This window comes from Manduca sexta, chromosome 20 (assembly GCF_014839805.1).
Source record: "Manduca sexta isolate Smith_Timp_Sample1 chromosome 20, JHU_Msex_v1.0, whole genome shotgun sequence".
Taxonomy (NCBI): domain Eukaryota; kingdom Metazoa; phylum Arthropoda; class Insecta; order Lepidoptera; family Sphingidae; genus Manduca; species Manduca sexta.
Window position 1 is genome coordinate 15004920 of NC_051134.1, and position 18656 is coordinate 15023575.

The 18656-nt window shown below is 33.8% G+C and overlaps 2 protein-coding genes across 2 annotated transcripts in view; both read right to left on the reverse strand.

Annotated features, from left to right (window-relative positions):
- LOC115456433 (sorbin and SH3 domain-containing protein 1) overlaps positions 1-18656 on the reverse strand; it is a gene marked incomplete in the record, with an annotated part of 39945 nt that overhangs the window by 8565 nt on the left and 12724 nt on the right. The window contains 1 exon segment of the mRNA XM_037440710.1: positions 2639-2799. Coding sequence (XP_037296607.1) covers positions 2639-2799 — 161 coding nt within the window.
- The window catches only part of LOC119189902 (kinesin-related protein 4-like), a 13535-nt gene continuing 9850 nt past the window's right edge, over positions 14972-18656 (reverse strand). The window contains exons 2-3 of the mRNA XM_037440709.1: positions 18603-18605; positions 14972-16342 (exon numbers count right to left, since the gene is read on the reverse strand). The gene's annotated coding sequence lies outside the window, so the exon portion shown is untranslated. The remainder of the gene's footprint in view (positions 16343-18602; positions 18606-18656) is intronic.

The following is an 18656-nucleotide window of genomic DNA, read 5'->3' on the forward strand; positions in this document are numbered from 1 at the left end:
ACCAAATATTTACATAATGTCACCATAATACTACATCGGCTTAAAATATTCGCGAAATTTTTGTTTTCCACTATAATATTATACTTTTTGTTATTCTAATCTATCGTAAAATTGAATTTGGAAGCATAGAATCGATTTATATGTATATTAATCTTTTTCACATAGACACGCAACCTATAAGTCCGTACTTCGTCCCGTTACTTTAATAACTACATATCAGTGAAGCGCTATTTAATAGTTATAGTATGAAGTTTTCTATTAAACCATACCGTTTAACATTTCGCTTATAAAGGAGTCATGAGCATCGTAATGACCATATCGATCAAACTTCTGTTGCGTGCCGGCACAAGGTTTAACTAGATTAAAAACATCGCACGTTCAAACGGCGTCTGACACGATAATCTCATTGTTATATCACTATGTACGGCCTATCAATTTGATCCATTATCCGTCTTTACATTTTGTTCGCAATAACTACATATTATAGTATAAGTAGGTACGTAGTAATGTGTGTAAGAGTCAATGAACTTTGAGTTCCGTTATCAAAACCAGGACTTCAATGTAAACCTTACATAAATGTTCTTATCTATCCGGTTTAAAATAGAATAATCCAAGCAAAACCTAGCAGGTGTGATACAAATTCTGTTGTGTTGTTGCAGTCAATAGAAATTGCTGACCAATTCTGAAAATTTAACGAATGCTATACGGAATAATGCCGAGGGAGTACCATGTATTAAAAATGGTTGGCTGCACATCTATTATGTAAATATATTGTCGTTTTATATCGAATATCGTGCGGAATTTTCATGATTCCATTGAAATACAAACCGATGCAGCTAATTGGTTGTAATTTTGTCATGATTTTAATCGTTGGTTAATGGTTGATTGGGTTTCATAGCATGGTACAGATATGCACGAGAAAGGCAGTGAGGTTTTGTTGTAGTCAATATTGATCATAATTGTTAAGTAATTAAATTCAAAATCAATTAACATTTACTACATGATATTTATCTAATGTATGCAAACTTATCTATTTTGTATCTGGTTGCACCCATATTATATCGATAATTGAACTACACTGTAGTATTACTTACGTTAAACATGCATGACATCATCAAGTATGATTAGAATGGAATGTTGTTATGATCGTAAAAGGTATTTTATAAAAACGAGTTTTTGGTCAAGGCCGAATCAAATATGGAGTTATGTAGTATTAATCATAAAATATATACGGTATATCAGTCCATATACATGTAAGAAGATCGATAAAAAAGTGTCAGTAGGTGAAATAATCTTTCCATAGTAGCTTCGATACCGAGATATAAGACGATTTAGAATTTTATCGAATTCCGATGCACTAACTTGGTCGAAGTAAATAATATGCATTACTCAATCAGTTTAAAAACCTAGCTCTTGGCTTAAGAATGCCCGACCGAAACTTCTCTGAAAGTGACAAAAATTAATATGGATTCATTTTTGTCACTGAACTGTTCATAGATTTCGTTTATTTATCTTGATTACTTGTCAGTCGTGCTTGACGTCACTTCGATACGAATGAGGATATTCTTAACTACCTTTTTAACATACCATTCGAATTATTAATTAGGTATTTTAAGTCTAAATACCGAAACGTGTAAGATTGTTTCGAATGCCGTGCGATCACGATTTACAAAATTTGCAATTTCCGCATTTAATGCACGATTATTCATACATACCAGTGGTCGTCTAGTGGTCGAAGTTAGATCGTCGAATTTATTTATTTATTTATAACTTTTTTGTACACCAAAAATGTAAAAAAAAAACAAAAAGAAGACAAATTTGCATACAGACGGTGGAAAATAATACATTGGTGGTACAAATGGCGGTCTTATCGCTCGAGGCGATCTCTACCAGACAACCATTGAATGGAGATGATAAAAATAGTCGAATTTAATATATTTATAACATAAAATATACATAAATTTGATTTTTCTGCAGAGGAGTACAGCAAAATATTGTAGAAGGCTATGTATTTTGATCTTTATTCATGACCCTCCTGAGTACGCAATGGGCTTTAACAAGGGTACAAATTTTTGTCTTTACGTATTAATATATTGATAAATTACTTATATTACATACATACGAGGTATCCAGAAATTAAAAGTAGCTTTCATACTTACTTATCTAGGATGTGGTCTATTCTTATGCCAAATTTCATCCAAAGCTGTTCAGCCATTTCTATATTTACTTCTAATATACATCCGCAAACTTTGCATGTATAATATTTGTAGGATAATATTATTAAGACTTTGCGGCGATAACCTAGTTGGATGTGGAACGGACTGTTGAGATGAATGTCCGCAGGTTCAAATCGCAAGGGCACACACCTCAGACTTTTCTAAAATTATGCGTGTATTCTTTGTGAATTATCAATTGCTTTGACGGTGAAAGAAAATATCGTGAGAAAGCCTGCATACCTGAGAAGTTCTCTATAGGAATATTGTGGGTGTGAGAAGTCCACCAATCCGCACTAAGCCAGCGTGACGGACAAACGCCTTATCCTTCTCAATAGTAGGGGAAGCTCGTGCCCACTGCCCAGCAGTGCGGCAGTATATAATACAGGGCTCATAAAATTATTATATTATTATTAAGACTCTACCTGTAAGTATTTGTTCCGCCTTTGTTCTCTGTACAGCCTCTTCATGTGCTCGGCCTGCTGTCGCGCCAGCTCCCGCTCCGGCACCAACGGCAGCGGGTCGTGCCGCACCGGACATCTGTAGTGGATGTTCACGTCGCTCTCCACGTAACGACGGGGGGATTCTAAAAACAAACATATAAAACTATGAACAGGAAAGTAAATGAGTAAGGTGGATTATTTTGGCAACAAGGTTTACTCGCACGTATTTGAGTTTAGACTTTTTGAAGGATGTGGCCATAAAGTTGCCTTTATACCTGGTACAGTTTATAATGAAATTGGTTTCATATTTCATTATGTAAAAGATAGCAGGTGATACCTATACAAGGTACGTAAATTATATTATAACTCTTACAGCTGATATGATGGTAATACATTATTTTGTACAATTTGTTAGAGTATTGAATTATAAAACACAATTAGGTATTCTTATAAATTAGAGACAAAAAGAAAACAAATATTTTTCCGATAATATATCTATATCCTTTTGTATTTTATTGTAACACAACAAATATTAATTTGCACAAACATTTAATTATCATTAATGATTAGTTCACAGCAATTATATACTCATAGAGTCCCTCGGCGTCGGAATTCATTCCAATTCATACAAAATAACTACAATTTGCCAACAGAGTGAATGAACTGTAATATCAAGTGGCTATTTGACGAAGTGGAACAAACATTGCGAAATTATCTTCGACAGATTACGTTCCGCAAAAGGGCTTATCTTCTACAGGTGTATAGACATTCTATCTCTGAATACAGATATTTTTGATGTTACAACTGTTTCACAATCTTCAAGTGAGACTTATAAAAGGATGGTAGACAATTGCGAACAAAATTACTGTTGTTAAATATTGGTATAATTCAATTTCTAAAGCAGTAGAACAAAGTCGTTCAAATTTGCGGTGATTAACTATGAAACCGAAAACTATAGAATTATTTTATCTACTCTATTTGTTATATCAGTTCCGTTAATCTTTCCATTACTCAAGTGCACAACGTAACTTTATATGTATAACTAGATACACACTATAGTTATATAATACACACACACTATAGTTAAGTACCTATCATAATTTAGGGTATTTATATGTATATTTTTTCCTTGAATTTATCACCGAAGTACATTTAGGTATGTATTAAAGGTAGATCAAACTTAAGAAATATAGGCGAAACCCGGTATAGATCTCAAAGAAACATAATTATTACTTCAGTAAACAATCATGAAGTAGTTTTCAATTATACGCACGCTAAAACTCTTCCGGTAATAACGACGCAATTATTGCAGCCGGCGGCAATTTACCAGATATTTATACTCAGTCTTGTTATTTTTTTATTGGAACTATATTTATAAAATATCTTAAAAATGCCGAGTATTCCTTATTGCTAACATCTAAACAAGCGTTTCAAAACTTATTGAGAATTGAACTTGGAACGGAGGTCTTGTGATGACTACTTACTACACAGTTAATAGACTGGTATATCTATTCATATTTTAAAGATTAGTTTAAAGTACAGCAAATATATAATGCCGGCATTCTTTACTCAATCCTTGACATTAATCGGTTCTTTTCTAACTCAATAAGCCTCCTTCCTCGATATCTTATTGCTAGGAAGGATCTTTCTCTGTTTTATAGCAAGGCCATTTGGAATGGTAGCCCGTTATGTTAATTCGCTAGTCCATTGTACGTGGATGGAGAGTAAAGATCCGATATGATATAAGAAAGTTTAAGCGATTACGTAAACTAAAAAAAACCTTCTCTACGCGAGACTAATTAAATCACCTTTTAGCGTAACCTCATATTATTAATGTGTTTACTATATAACGTAATCAATATAATTGTAAGATAGATATTGTAATTTTGACTTTTTGGATTACCAACACCAAGTGCGCCCCGAGACCACGAGGGCTGCAGTCTATAAAATGTCAAGAGAAAAATATAATGAAAAAACCGCGATAAAATCCGTAAAATAGTTTTATTCCAATGTTTAACATTCGCGTAAAAGAAATCATTGTATGTAAAAAAAACAATTATGAATAAAATTATGGAGCATCGAAATATATCTCGAATGAATGTGTTCATATACTTAAGCGTCTTATTCTCTGACTTTATCATTAATTCTAGAAATCCGTGAACTGTAATATCACAGGTTACGAGATTACATCTTGTAAATGTGGTATCTACATAAATTAATTCAATTTGCGGGAAGATATACTAATATTGGTAATATAGGTAATTTTTGAGGTTTGCGTAAAAGTAACTGATATAAGTAAAGGGGTTCAGAGTATCTTCGTTATTTATTTACAATAAAAGTGAAAGTGGACCAGTGTCGTAATCGCCAGCGATGCGGTAACTCTACGATTTGTGATATTCGGTAGGTGTCGACCTGCGGTGTCAACTATCGACTATCGATAAATACCGTTCGCACAAATTCTCACATAGAACAACCGGTTTGTTCAGTCTATTATTTACGTAAACAAACATTGACATAAGAAATTTGCATTTGAACCACGTTGGCCTACTTAGCGCGTTATGTAATAAAATGTCGCTTTTTAATAAGCAAAACTTGATTTAGCATAATATTATAAAATGATGATCATAATATTAAATTTCATTTTTAATGAATACAAATGTCCGGAGTCATGATTTAAATATACGCAAGAGTCGCATATATATTATCGCGTCTACTTTTGTTCATACAAGTCTAGTGTCGTGGATTTTAGTAACTACGTGATAATTTCAGTCCCATATACAAATCGTAATATATTTTTTCTCGGTGCGGGAATCGAATCTGCAGTCCCGTCATGTTTACACTTTCTCATCAGCTGCGTAACAGATAATGACACAATATATTATGTGATATAGGTACTCTACTACAGTATAATGAAGACTGCAGCACCGATTATTTGGGGTGGTAGGGTACGGTAATCATGAATGAGTCGTTTACCCAACGTAGTAAATTCATTGGCAACTATGTTCACTGATTATGTTATTAGAATCACTCGCTTATTAGTCATATTATCGCTTATTGTATGGTAAGTTACAAGTGATTAAGGAGATGGCTTCACTTTGTATTTCTATACAAATTTTATTTCGTTTAAATGTTTTTAAGTTATCTAGTAATTCCACGTAGCTCAACAATTTAAAACACAATAAGTTGTATATTTTTGAAGTCGGGACCAAGCGTATATTAAAATTGCGAGGCAGTATTTGTTACCATTGTCTACGACTTTCTCAATATAGTCATTCTGGACACGTGCTAACGACACGCTCAGCAATGTGACGATAAGATTACTATCAACGGTATTTTTATGGGATTTCGTGCCTTATGCTATTGCGAAAACTATACATTTATAGTAATAATCGTGGTACGTACAGACGCAATTTTAAAGCAAGGTATTTTATTTGCCTCTTCTTCGGGTTTGATGTAAGATAATTATGCAGACGACCGTTTGGTTGCATTTAATGTAATGTATTTAAAGATTCGTTTTTTACAAGTAGAGTTTTTTTAATGATAGAGTCAGTGACTAAGAATATTAATCACTGAATTGCGGTACGGAAAAATTAGTAACAAAAATTGGATGAGGTGACCAGACTAACGCGACTATTTGTAATATTATTTTCATACAGTACAGATTAAGAAAAAAATTATAAGCTTTCAATTCGTACATATTTTAAATATTTTATTTTTTTATGTTTGTTTCAGTAGATTGGTCGTTATTTATTTATGTTCATTCCTTTTTTTTACATTTTTACACATCCATTCTTTAATTTAAAAAACATGCATGATTATTTATTTTTTATTATTTTAATTCAAATTTTTATGAACTTAAGCTTTCATATATAAACGTAAAAGCAGTAAAGAAGTAACTGTTAGGATCGTAACTTTAACCTTAGAAAAATAATTTAATAGTTGACAAACCGTACCTAAATAATTCAGCTATATCATTAAAAAAAAGATTAAGCGGAAGTAGAATGGCAGCCCAGCGGGAGCAGTGTAGAGTGACAAAATGGATTTTTTTGATGCGTTCATGTGTCTCGCACTTTTCGAACTTGCGTTTTTATTTATTGTCCAATATAAACCACAAAAATCCAAGATAGATTCATAAGAAAATCATTCTATTTAAAGTTTATCATCTAAAGATGCAATTAATGGACGAATTTTCATTTTTTTTAACAGCGGTGGACGCCTGACCTCCATAGTAGGACAATGAGATTGTTATTATTGGCTATTGTGGATATTATGAATACCAATAACAAACTTGTTTTTAATGCATGTGTTTTTGATAGATTACGGCTAATTTTCGGTAACTATTATGAGATCGTTCGAGATTATTATATGTCGGATTTATTTTTTGTTACTGCCTAATGATTGCACAAAATATATGTAGAAATTTTATTTTTATTAAGGTCTATAATTTTTAGATTTATAATTTAATGTATTGTTATACTGTAAAATAATATAAAATAGAGGAGCTTAGTGTTACTACTTCTGTAATGTATTTTAAGTATTGTATAGTGTATACATACACATAACTTAAGGGTGTGATGTAAAGAAAAATAGTATTATTATAATAGTATTAAATGTTCCGATATTGTTTTAACATACTCATATCCTTCATAATAATATATACTGAAGTATGACACTATTGCAACAAGTTGTTGAGCAATTAAATCCATATTAAATATATTATTTATACACTGATTATAATCCTTAAGTGTTATTGATTTCCATTAGTTTGTCATTATTTTATATCAGTATTTGTTTTATTATTGGTATGATAAATATAAATTTTCTACATTGTAATAATACCAATCCACTGGCTTCAATGAAGCAAGATCATGTCTATTTGTATTTTACAACTCGACCTTTCGAAATATTTCATAATTTATCTACAAAGACTCGCGGGAAATCTAAGAAATTTTCGTCATTATTGTGACATAAAGTAATTTAGAAGATTACAATTGTATTTATACTACTTATTTGTAATATAATGCATTATGATTAAGATATTCGATATTTATTTTATTGAATGTATTTTGCAATCGCCACAATAATAGAGTAAATAAATATAACACACACCAAAGGTAAATGCCAGGTTTTAGAGTTCAATATAACAAAGCAACAAACCGTGAGCGGTTATCTTCTTAATCTGCTTAAGCAGTCCCATATTCGAGGTTCAGTAATGTTTAATCACAACAACAAACACTTAGACCATCAGCACGTAAACACGTCTGACAGCGACCGGTTGTCGCTCACTACGAACGAACACTTTCGACTTACGTAGGCTCAAGATCTCCCGCCAAAATGTCACATTTTACTTTCGCTAAAGCTCTCGCTGCAAGATTAACGCTTGTTTTGATTCTGTCACTAACCTTTCTAGCTTATTAACATTCAATTAAATTCTTGGTCTTTGCCAAACTTGTTTTATGTGTTCGTGGAGTAAATGTTTCAATACAAACTAGCCAAAACAGTGTGTGGCTATTGCATTTATTTGTTACGTAAATGTTATCTTTTTATAGTTTTTTTCGCAAAATAGATACCGTAACATAATTAAACGTACGAAGCGGTTATTTTCAACAGTCATCTAGTTTCCGAGTTACAGATTTTAGCTACGACTTATCATGGCCAGTGTTGAAAGGCGTCAATTGTAACGTTTAGAGTGTGGCATTAACTCTTACCGAATATGGATTGCTATCACTAAAGGGATATTGGCCATAGAATGTGACGCACGCCAAATACCGATAATTGCTTTTATTTTTTTACCTACGTCCGTCCTTATGAATGAAGTATGCGTTGTATAATTTATTTATGTTTTTAAAAGTATTTATAACTTAATGTTTCATGTCACTGGAATAAAAATTTGTGGTACAATTTCGTATACCAATAATGTAATTCCAATAAATATTACGTATTTAAACATTGCATGAAAAATATACTAACAGTTTGGAATTTTATAACAGCTAAGCATATATTTATAGTAATCACTTGTCGCAACTGGATTTTTGTGATTACAAACTCTTAGGTGTAATTAAGGCATAAGTTACACCATATAGAATTCCTTTTTATAGAAGAAGCAAGAAACGAGAAAATGTCACTTCATGATAATTAATCTTCGCAACAAGAACGCCTACATTTCGCAAGGCATCGTTGACGCGTTTGCTTATGTAATTGCACGAGAGTTAATTATCAAAAAAAAATCAATGCTTTGGCAATATCATAGGAATGTTCGTAACATTGATATAGATAAGGTTCAAAAATATGCCTTTTGTTTGATGGAGTATCATAGATAGGGGCAAAAAATATTTTGAAATATCCGAATTTATGTATAAAATTATCATTATGAAATAGCTTAACTATCACTAGGTGCATTATTTACAAATATAGTTTCTAAGTCAGGTGTCATATAAAACTAATAAAATATAATATATTTATGTGTATATTTTTCACTGACAACGTAAAAAGAATCGCTATGAAAACTTACTGTATGGGAGTGGAGCATAAACATCTGGGTAGATATCTGTCCTATTGCCCCATGTATTAAATTCATGAAGTGTGTGTCGGTCATCCTGTTTTCTCAATTTGTAGCCTTCTCGACGTCGAACAACCACATCCGTATCACTACATTCTCCATCTTTTATGTTCCCTATTGCGTTATTTTCCAGTGATTTAGATACAATATCCCCTATTTCATTTTTACTTATGTGATACTCACTGTGAGGACGTGGTTTTTTTATCTTTTCTATATTTGTATGATCACCTAAAGAGCTGCTGATACTTATTTCATCATCCAGAGAAGTGGAACAATCTGGCAGATGATTAGATTCATAAGCATTATAGTCATTTTCTTCCACAGTTTGTGAACGTGAATCATCGAAATCACTATTTAATGACTCCGCAATAGCTGTAGACAATACTGGGCGAGCAGGAATGTTCTGATACAAATTGTCGTTGTTTTCTTTTATTTGGGTGCGAACATCACTGTATTCAATTCGTACCACAGTGTTTTTAATGACACGAGTATGATTAGAATTGATCTCACATTCACTATTTGCTTGTTCAGGTATAGTTTCGCGTTCAACATCTGTCTCTGGCTTATTGTTGTACTCGACAATAGTAAAAGTATTAAGATCCTTTTGTTTAGGCGAATCCTGTAGTTGTATAAACTTGTAATCATCTGTTTGAAAAGTTTCATTAACAGGGGTAATAACGACTTTTAATTCGTTATCACTTAATGTTTGCTTGGTTCGTAAATTATTTTTTTCATTCGAATCATTACTTTTTAAGCTCTCTGTGTCATACCTCACAACAGAATCATTAGGACTACTCTCCTTTGAAAAATACGCGGAGTCATCATGCTGTTTGTAATCTTCAAAATCTTCGCTATCATCGAAAAGTAAATTTGTCTTTACATATTTGTTTAATGCTAACATAGATCGCGATAAAGATCCCGACAACGGAACATCACTAAAGAAACCATCGTCATCGTATAATATGTCACCTTTTTCAACGCGTTGTTGACGAATAATTGTCCTTTCACTTAGATTATTCATTTTTATTTAAGTTCACTTTTAAACTTTATTTCATTTTGGTCACACTCAACACAATAACAGAGTGGTCCTCTGTAAACTGAAGTCATTTTCACAGATAAGGAAACATTATCAGAAAATATAGATAACACTTATCACCGTCAATAAATAACTATAAGAGTCATCAATGTACCATAAAATATCATTCATTGGTTCACGAACAAAAAACACAACGTATATGTTCGCGAGGCTAGGCAAACTATTTACAATTGAAAAAAAAACTGATCCGACGAGTTTTGGTTGTCCAATCAAGGCAAGTGACGTAAATCGGAGATTGCGGTTGTGCGAGCACAATACAAGAGGTGTTTTGGCAGATTTTAACATGAACACCACTGGTTATTTTTGAATTTCACTTAATGTTTATTTCACATAACAACATGCGTCGACGACGGCGTCCAACCGAATATATTAAGATGCCAATTGGTTTGAACAAAGGCCATTGTTTTTTTTTTGCGCATGTAGAGCCACTATTCAAGCTCCCACAGCATTTTTGGAGTAGTTTTCGGAAGTAATGCCACGAAAGGATACCGAATGTGTAAATGTAAAAATAGGTTAATAATTATTTTTTAATCATTTTCAGGTTTCCGCAGTCTTTCAGTTTTAGGATTTGTTTTAGTTATGTAATATTATTCAGTTTCTAGATAATTATATTTGGAGTTTCTTTGAGGTGTAGCCTCGAATTTAAGGGAATTTATAGAAAACTAGGATAGGTAGGTAGGAGGATAGGTCGTTAACAAAAAGTTGCTGACGCCATTATGTATGTAGAGTATAGTGGTTTTGGTATCGAACTTTTTTAAACGCAACTAGTTGCACATTTTTTGTCGTTATCTATATCTATAAGATCCGAAATGCTTTTGATTAGTTTTAAATCTATTCGACCATAATTGTCCTTAGTCGCTGCAATTGCCAATTATAAACACATAACACTATAAAACTATACAAGTACTACTAATTAATACTAACCTGTATCGGAGTAGCTCCCTAGCTGTGATCTGCGCGGCGGTTCCGGTGCAGTTTCGGCCTCTAATAGTGCATAATAAAAATAATAGGTAACTAAACAAAAATGCAAACATATAATATTACCAACAAGAAGATATATCGATTGTCGTCTAATTTTAATAAATTACATATTTTTAATTTGTACGAGAGCTGAAATAACACTTTTAAATTCTTTTGTAAGTTAAGTTTTCATTCAGAAAACAAACATCAAAGTATTGGATAGACACGCAAAGGTGAACAAGACACGCACAGAAGCAGTAGAAACCTTAACGAGAATCAATAAATCTTCAACACGGAAAGCTTATGGTACAAGTTGCTCCAAAATTAAACAATTCACAATCATATGAGAAGTAATTATAATAGTAAAAGTTCGAAAATTAACCTTGGAATTTGACTGTGTGCTTCGAAGACGTGACGTAAGGCGAAAGGCGTTGTGGCCACGACGCTGGCGGCGGACGAGGGGGCGTTCGCGGTGGCTCGTAGCGGCTTGCCGGGCGGTGCAACGAAGGATCGAACTCTTGTTTCGCCAATGAATCATTCTTCAATATAGAACTCAATTTAACGGATTCTTTTGGCCCGGGTCCCTTGATTTCTTTTTTTACTGGTGAGCTACGGCCGTGAACAAGGATGGATGGATCTTTAATTGATCTATTATTATCACTAGGCTTTGGATATCGGTGAGCGATCCACGACCCAGCTAAATAAGGCGCAATATCGTGTAGTTCTCTTACATCAGGTGCAGAAGCATATATTTGACCAAGCAGAGACATAGCTTCGAATCTTCGTCGAATCCGATCCACTTCTCCAGGGCGACATTCTAAAGCCTCCTCGGCAGATCGTGATCTAGGGGAGGCGCGTCTTCGTAGGGCTGCTAGTTTTGATATAATGTCAATATGTGGCATAAAAAGCGGTTCGTCGGGCGCAGCGGGACTCGTGCCACGGGAAGCATAGTCCTACATTTATCTTCTACGCGAAGAAAGTTTTTCAATAGAAGGCCATGTTTTATTGGACGTTGCGTGCTATTTCCGGATCACTACGATGTCTTCGCAATCGTGAGCTTGACGTATGATGTGAATCGAATCGATGTATAAGTCGACGTACTTCACCGGCTCGCGCTAACTTTAAGTAAGCGTGCCAATAACGCTCCGGGTCGGGGGATGGGCTTCGACTGCGCCATATTGTCTCGTCACTGGAAAATCTTTGCGTGTCAGGGGTTTGTCGATCAGAAATATACATTTCTGAATGAGGTGACACAGATCTTGAATGTAGTTCAGGTTTTGCCGGGAGCGACAGGAATTTGTTTTTTTCACTTTCACCGAATAATTCTTTTATATTTGAGCATGATTGCGATTGCACTATTTGAATTTTTTGAGATTCTGGTTCATGTTTTTGTAATTGCGTGTCTTCTTGCTTCACTTGTTTTTGATTCTCATCAGAATTTTCTCTGGCGTGATAAATAGTTTTAGCAGGAGTTAAAACATTTTTTACTGACTCAAAATATTCCACCTTTTTCTTTACTTCTTTATTAGACCCGCAATAAATAACAGTTTTATTGGAAATATCAGAGCTTGCAGTCTCAGTTTCACTAGCTGAGGATTGATACTGTGTTTCTGTCTTATCATTAGTATAGAGATTACACATTTTTTTACCATCCCAAGCACTTTCTATAGATGGCCTTTTTTTGAGAGTTTCAACTGAATTAGTTATTGAAGAAAAAGGTTGCGATTTTTTCATTACATTTTCTTTCAGTTGTTCTGTAATTCTACTATTCTCAAGCTCCTGTTTTAAAGACAACGGTGCCTGATTATCGTATTTATTCATTCTATCTAATAGTTCTTTGCTTAAAGTTTGTGATATTTTTCTTTTCTCATTTTCACTTAAAGACATTTGTATTTTATTGACGTTGTTTTTTAATTCTTTGACTGATGGACAGGGCATTGCCGCAATTGATTCGGATTTAAGAAGTTTTTTTGACTGATTTTGGTTTGGAATTTGATTTGGTGTTATTAAAGAATTACATCGAACATGTAATGTTGGGCTTCTACTTCTTCTATCCCTCACGTCAACGATAAATTGTTCAGACTCTTTATTACTCTTTGATTCTATTTCTTTACTATAAATAGCATTTAATTGATTTTTATATGTTAACTTGTTCCATAGATAAACTACTCCACAAGCGAGTTCCTAATCCTATTTGTTTTCTTAAATCACTTAATGAAGAGTCTTGTGTAAAGCTATTGTAGGTTTGAAGACGCTTCTGGCTCCTCTTTTGTTTTATAATTTTTTCTATTAATATGAAACGCAGTTTCTGCTACGCTGCTTCCCCGCCATAAAGGTTTATAAATGTCTTTTGATGGTGTTTGATCTAGTTCTGCTGCATCATACGAAATTTGCTGAAAATGGTCTTTTAAATCTTCTACGGATTTCTCTTTGATTCTAAGACCCCTCTCTTTGTCAAAATTCCATCTAAAAATCCCGGGTCGCGAGAGGATAAAAAGAACATCCTTTTCACTTTGGGCTATTTTCAATTTTCGATACAGATTATTCAATTCTTCTTCAGCTCTTTCAATAGCTCGTATTTTTTCCAGCGATCGAAATCGATAATTTCTTCATCTTTTTTCTATGACGCAGTTCAGAAGTTGAAGTTGCTTTTTCTAATTCAGCTACTCTTTCCAAGTAAGCATAATATCTATTAAGCTCTCTAAATCTTCAGATCTTGCTTTTATATTTTGTATATCTTGAATATACTCATCATATTCGGGATCATCAACATGGAGATTTGAATCGCTTCTAACTTTCAGCGGGGCATTAATGTCTAGAGGTCTTTTATCCGCATCACCAGCACTTCTAGTTCTTATTAAACTTTTTGAGATCACTGTACGTTTTACTACTTTGTAAGCGAGCATTATGAATACGTCGGTAAGAAGGCGATCTAATAGACACGGGTGAGGCCGAGTGACTTCTACATAAATTACCCGAGTATGATTTTGTACTTTTTAAAGCATTTGATGGAGCTTCCTTATCAGTTTCTGCACTTGGTAATCGTCGTAACGACAGGGGATATGGGACGACTTGTTTCCGTTAAAATTATCCTAGTTGGAGATGGTGATTTTACATTGACGGAAGTAGTTGTTGTTTTTTGAACAATTCTAGGTGAAACAGGTCTTGAAGTTTGTGTTAATATTAGTCTTGTGGGCGAAGTAGAGTTTCTGCTAGATAAATCTTGAAGACTATCTTTTGTAAAATATTACCACGGGCGATTTTGGTCGAGATGTTTGCGAAAAGTATAATTTATTAGAAGGCGGTTCACTTTTACTCCTCACTGTCGCTAAAGATGAAGTTGATCCAAATTCATCATGTTTAGACAAACTATCGAATTTTCGTACTTCAGTTTGCATTCTACCTGGCCAAGATATAGATCTAGGGCTTTGTGGTCGTCCAGGACTCGGATATCTATCCCACATTTTAAATCGAGATAATGAGACTGGTTTTCTGTGTATTAAATAAGAGTTCAATGATTTGGGAGTATTGTTGTCTAACGGAAGTGATTGAAACATTTTCGCCTTTTGAAGAACACTTGTATTTTGTTCGAAAATTGGATACGTCACAATAGAACTACAAGGTCTACCAAGAAAGAGATGTTGAAAGAAAGAGTCTGTATTAATCGCCTCGTTAGATTTTTATTAGTTGTTTGGCAATATTTTGCTTTCTAGTTATATTTTCATATGAACCACAATATGAGGCTTCGTTAGATGTATCACCAAATTGATTGCAAGATTCAGTATTTGCAATAGCAAGACTTTTTGAAACTGACTTCACTTTTGATGATTTCTTGATATTCTTATTCAAATCCTTTGTTTTTTTGCTACAAGATTCATGACAAGGCACGCTCCTAGGTCTAATAACTACGCTTTCCAACGATTTCTTCTTTTTCAAATTTGTAACCACGGCGGATTTTATTTGGGTTTGCTTTTTTAAACCAGATGGGATGTTTGAAGAAGATTTTGAAATGTTTGAGGACATTTGTAAATATCTTGTTTTTGTCGATTTTTGGTCATTTCGAGAGCCAGAACAAGTCGTTGGTTTGGTTAGTTGATGTGAGTTTTTAATTTTTTGTACTTTTTCTGCGGTGCGAATCATGTCTCTACTTTTGTGAGTAACACTAGATGTTACAGGTCTTGTAATAATAGCACTTGGAGATTTGTTGGTTTTGTTTATCACCGTACTATTCGATCGTGCGACCGATTTATTTGCTTTTGCAACATCAATCCGTTCGTTTCGTTTATCAGCACTCCAAAGCTTATCTAAAGAAGTTACTTTATCTAATATGTTTGTTATGGGAGTCTTTCGTCCAGCACCTCCTTCTATTACTACCGACGACGTCATTCCACCACATCGGCTGTGTGTATAATGAGGGTATTCTATTGGCAATAAAGTTCTTCTTGGTGAGCCAAAGCTACTGGTGCCTGATAATTTAGTATCTGCCATTTTCTTAGATGTTTTGATTCCTACAGCTAGACTATTCTTTCTATCAACAGCAGGCGGGGCTGATATAGACATGATACGGGCTTTAGATAAATGCTGATCACTCTGCTTGATATCTGTTCTGGTTTTAGTTATGATGTGTGTATTTTGTCGAGATAATTTATGATTAATTTTATCTTTTAAGAAATCCACATTTGATTTAGTTGGGATTGTGGACTTTTTAGACATATCAGTTATTGTTTGAGGTGGAGCAGAAGTAACTAATTTTAAAGTTCTGCTATTTTTGGATGAAATTCTTCGTGGTGGCGCTGGTGGATAGTCTATTTTATAATTCTCAGTTTCAGCATTGAATAAACTTGAGGACCTCTTCTTGATATTAGCCAAAACGTCGGGCTCCACTGAAGTTATAGGATAGCAGATAACTTCATGTAGATTAGATGTTTTCTTATGGATTCTTATCTTCGTCAGTGTCGGAGAAATCGGAATATATTCGATTTCAGTTTCGTCTGCGAAGATCGAACTGTTTCTGTAGTGAAATCTCCATAGCGTGTTAGATGTGATACTTAAGAAGGTGATTCGTGTGCTCCTGCAATAATATCGTGAAACTGGAGGTGTTGTTGCACATTCTAGTTTACTACTACAAACGACCGTGACGGAACTAAAGAACGCGGTGATCAATAAGTTATACGTGTGTTTAATTTTGGAGGCAACTAGTGCACATGCGATACTTTTACCTTACTATGCAGTCAACCGAAGTTCCAGCACCACGTTATTGAGATAGAGCATGCGATATAAATTAAAATCTGTACTTACCCGAAGAGTGCGGCAGTATAAACTAATATACTCAGTTCAAAAATGTTAGTGTTATTATAGTTCGGCCTTCAGCAGCCACAGCCAACAATGGCGTAATCATTTGTACTATGGTTATAAAAGGCATCTGATGCACTAACCTTGGGCCTCTAAGGTTTGTATGGTGTTTGCGACAAACGTTTTTTATAATTTTTAATAGAGGTTCGGGACGTGAAAATTAAAGCAATTGTCTACACATTTGTTTCTCCTGTAGTTTGTTAAAGTTATCATATTGGTAACCCACACCGAAAGTTAATAGTTCATGCATATGTCACACAAGGCGTTTATGTCAATAAACGTTTATTAAAATTATGCCCAGTCGTAATATAATATTGGTATCGGCACATAACGCTTGCCAAAAGTGAAGGAGATAATAGTAGAAGTTACTAGAGCATAAAATTGATAGCCAATCGGGACACTAACTAAACAAAATATAATTTTTGCAGAAGAGCGTTAGCGACATCCTATAAATCAGTAAAACTTGATACAGTATTGTCAAAGGAAAGTTCATTCAAGAGTTCACCTAATAAAAGTGTAAATCCAACTCAAGCATGTTTTATCTGATGCTGCCTCACGTACCCGGTATGTGCCGATACAATGTCAAACATTATAATTCTCATGTAATTCTCATGTAATTTGAAGTTTTTTTTAAGTCTTTAGACAATTTACATATACGTTACATTGAACTTCCCATAAAGATTCATCCTTCATCAACTGTAAACATTTCTTACCTTGTCTAGGTGGCGCGGGTGACCGGAACCCTCGTATGGGCGGTTCACCTCCTGCCTGCAGGTCTCTGTACGCGGCTCGTCTCTCTGCGGGGGACAGAGGCGCGTCTGTCCTCGCGACGTCGAAAGATCAGCGTCGAGTCAGATTCGTACCCAGACTCTTTTAACGCTCTATAAATATATTGTGTTATTAGATGAGGTAAACTATAGACCTAGGCATATTAGGGTTGAATATAACATTAAAATTGATAAATCAGCGTATTTATTCAACTCTTATATATAATATAGGTCGTCTCTCTCTTATATACATATAATAAACATAATTTCGTCGACGAATATAATACGTATTGATCCATTATTAGGCCTAAAATTGAGAAATTATAGACCATAGAATAGAATTAATGAAAGATTTTTATTTTGCGACGCGTAGGTATATAACATATTTTACTTTTTTATATTAAAAATACTTACTTCGCCATGTTCGACTTCGACAGTATAGTAGACGTGATGTCTTTCTTTTCCTTCGGCGAAGCTTGCGGCAACGACGTTGTGCTTGATATGTTTTGCTATGAAATTAAACATTTATTAGTTTTGTCGCCTAAATAGTCGATAATGGTTTGAACGATTTACAACACATGCTACAAATTTAAAACACAAGAAGTAACATTCAAAATAAAAATAATAGCATGAAAACGAACAACGTACCTACATAGTATATTTGAAAGAAGAAGTATTTTTATTATGGAGATAGCTTTGAATACATGTATTTATTTAGTTTTCTTCAATACTAACGGGAAGAGGTACCATGCCGTAGCTGGAAATCGTTTTAAGCAAACACTGTATATTAATTAACAATGGTCAATATTTAACAATAGTTACTTATATATTGTTTATTGTATGTTATAAGACATCACACCAGACAGCATGCAATTCTTTTATCACTCTCTATAAGAAATGAAGAATGCAAAATCAGGGACAACAACAATCAAATTGATTATACGTCATAAAAGTATAATGTTTTTTTTACCAATATGTAATATTTTTTATTGCATTGATTCATTTCAAAAAATCTTTCAAGCCACAACCTACCACAGCAAAAAACTTTAAGACATGGTACATAAAAAAGTCTGTATCAAAGAAAATTAAAGAGCAAATATTTTGGAAACAAAAAACGCCATATACTAGTAGGAGGTAGTGGTCATAGAAAGTACATTTAGAAAACATCACAACATTTAGCAGCCCGTGCAGGCAGATATAGCCATAGTACACCTTCTATAGACACCGTATAAAATAATGGAAAGTAATATATAATATATAATAGCT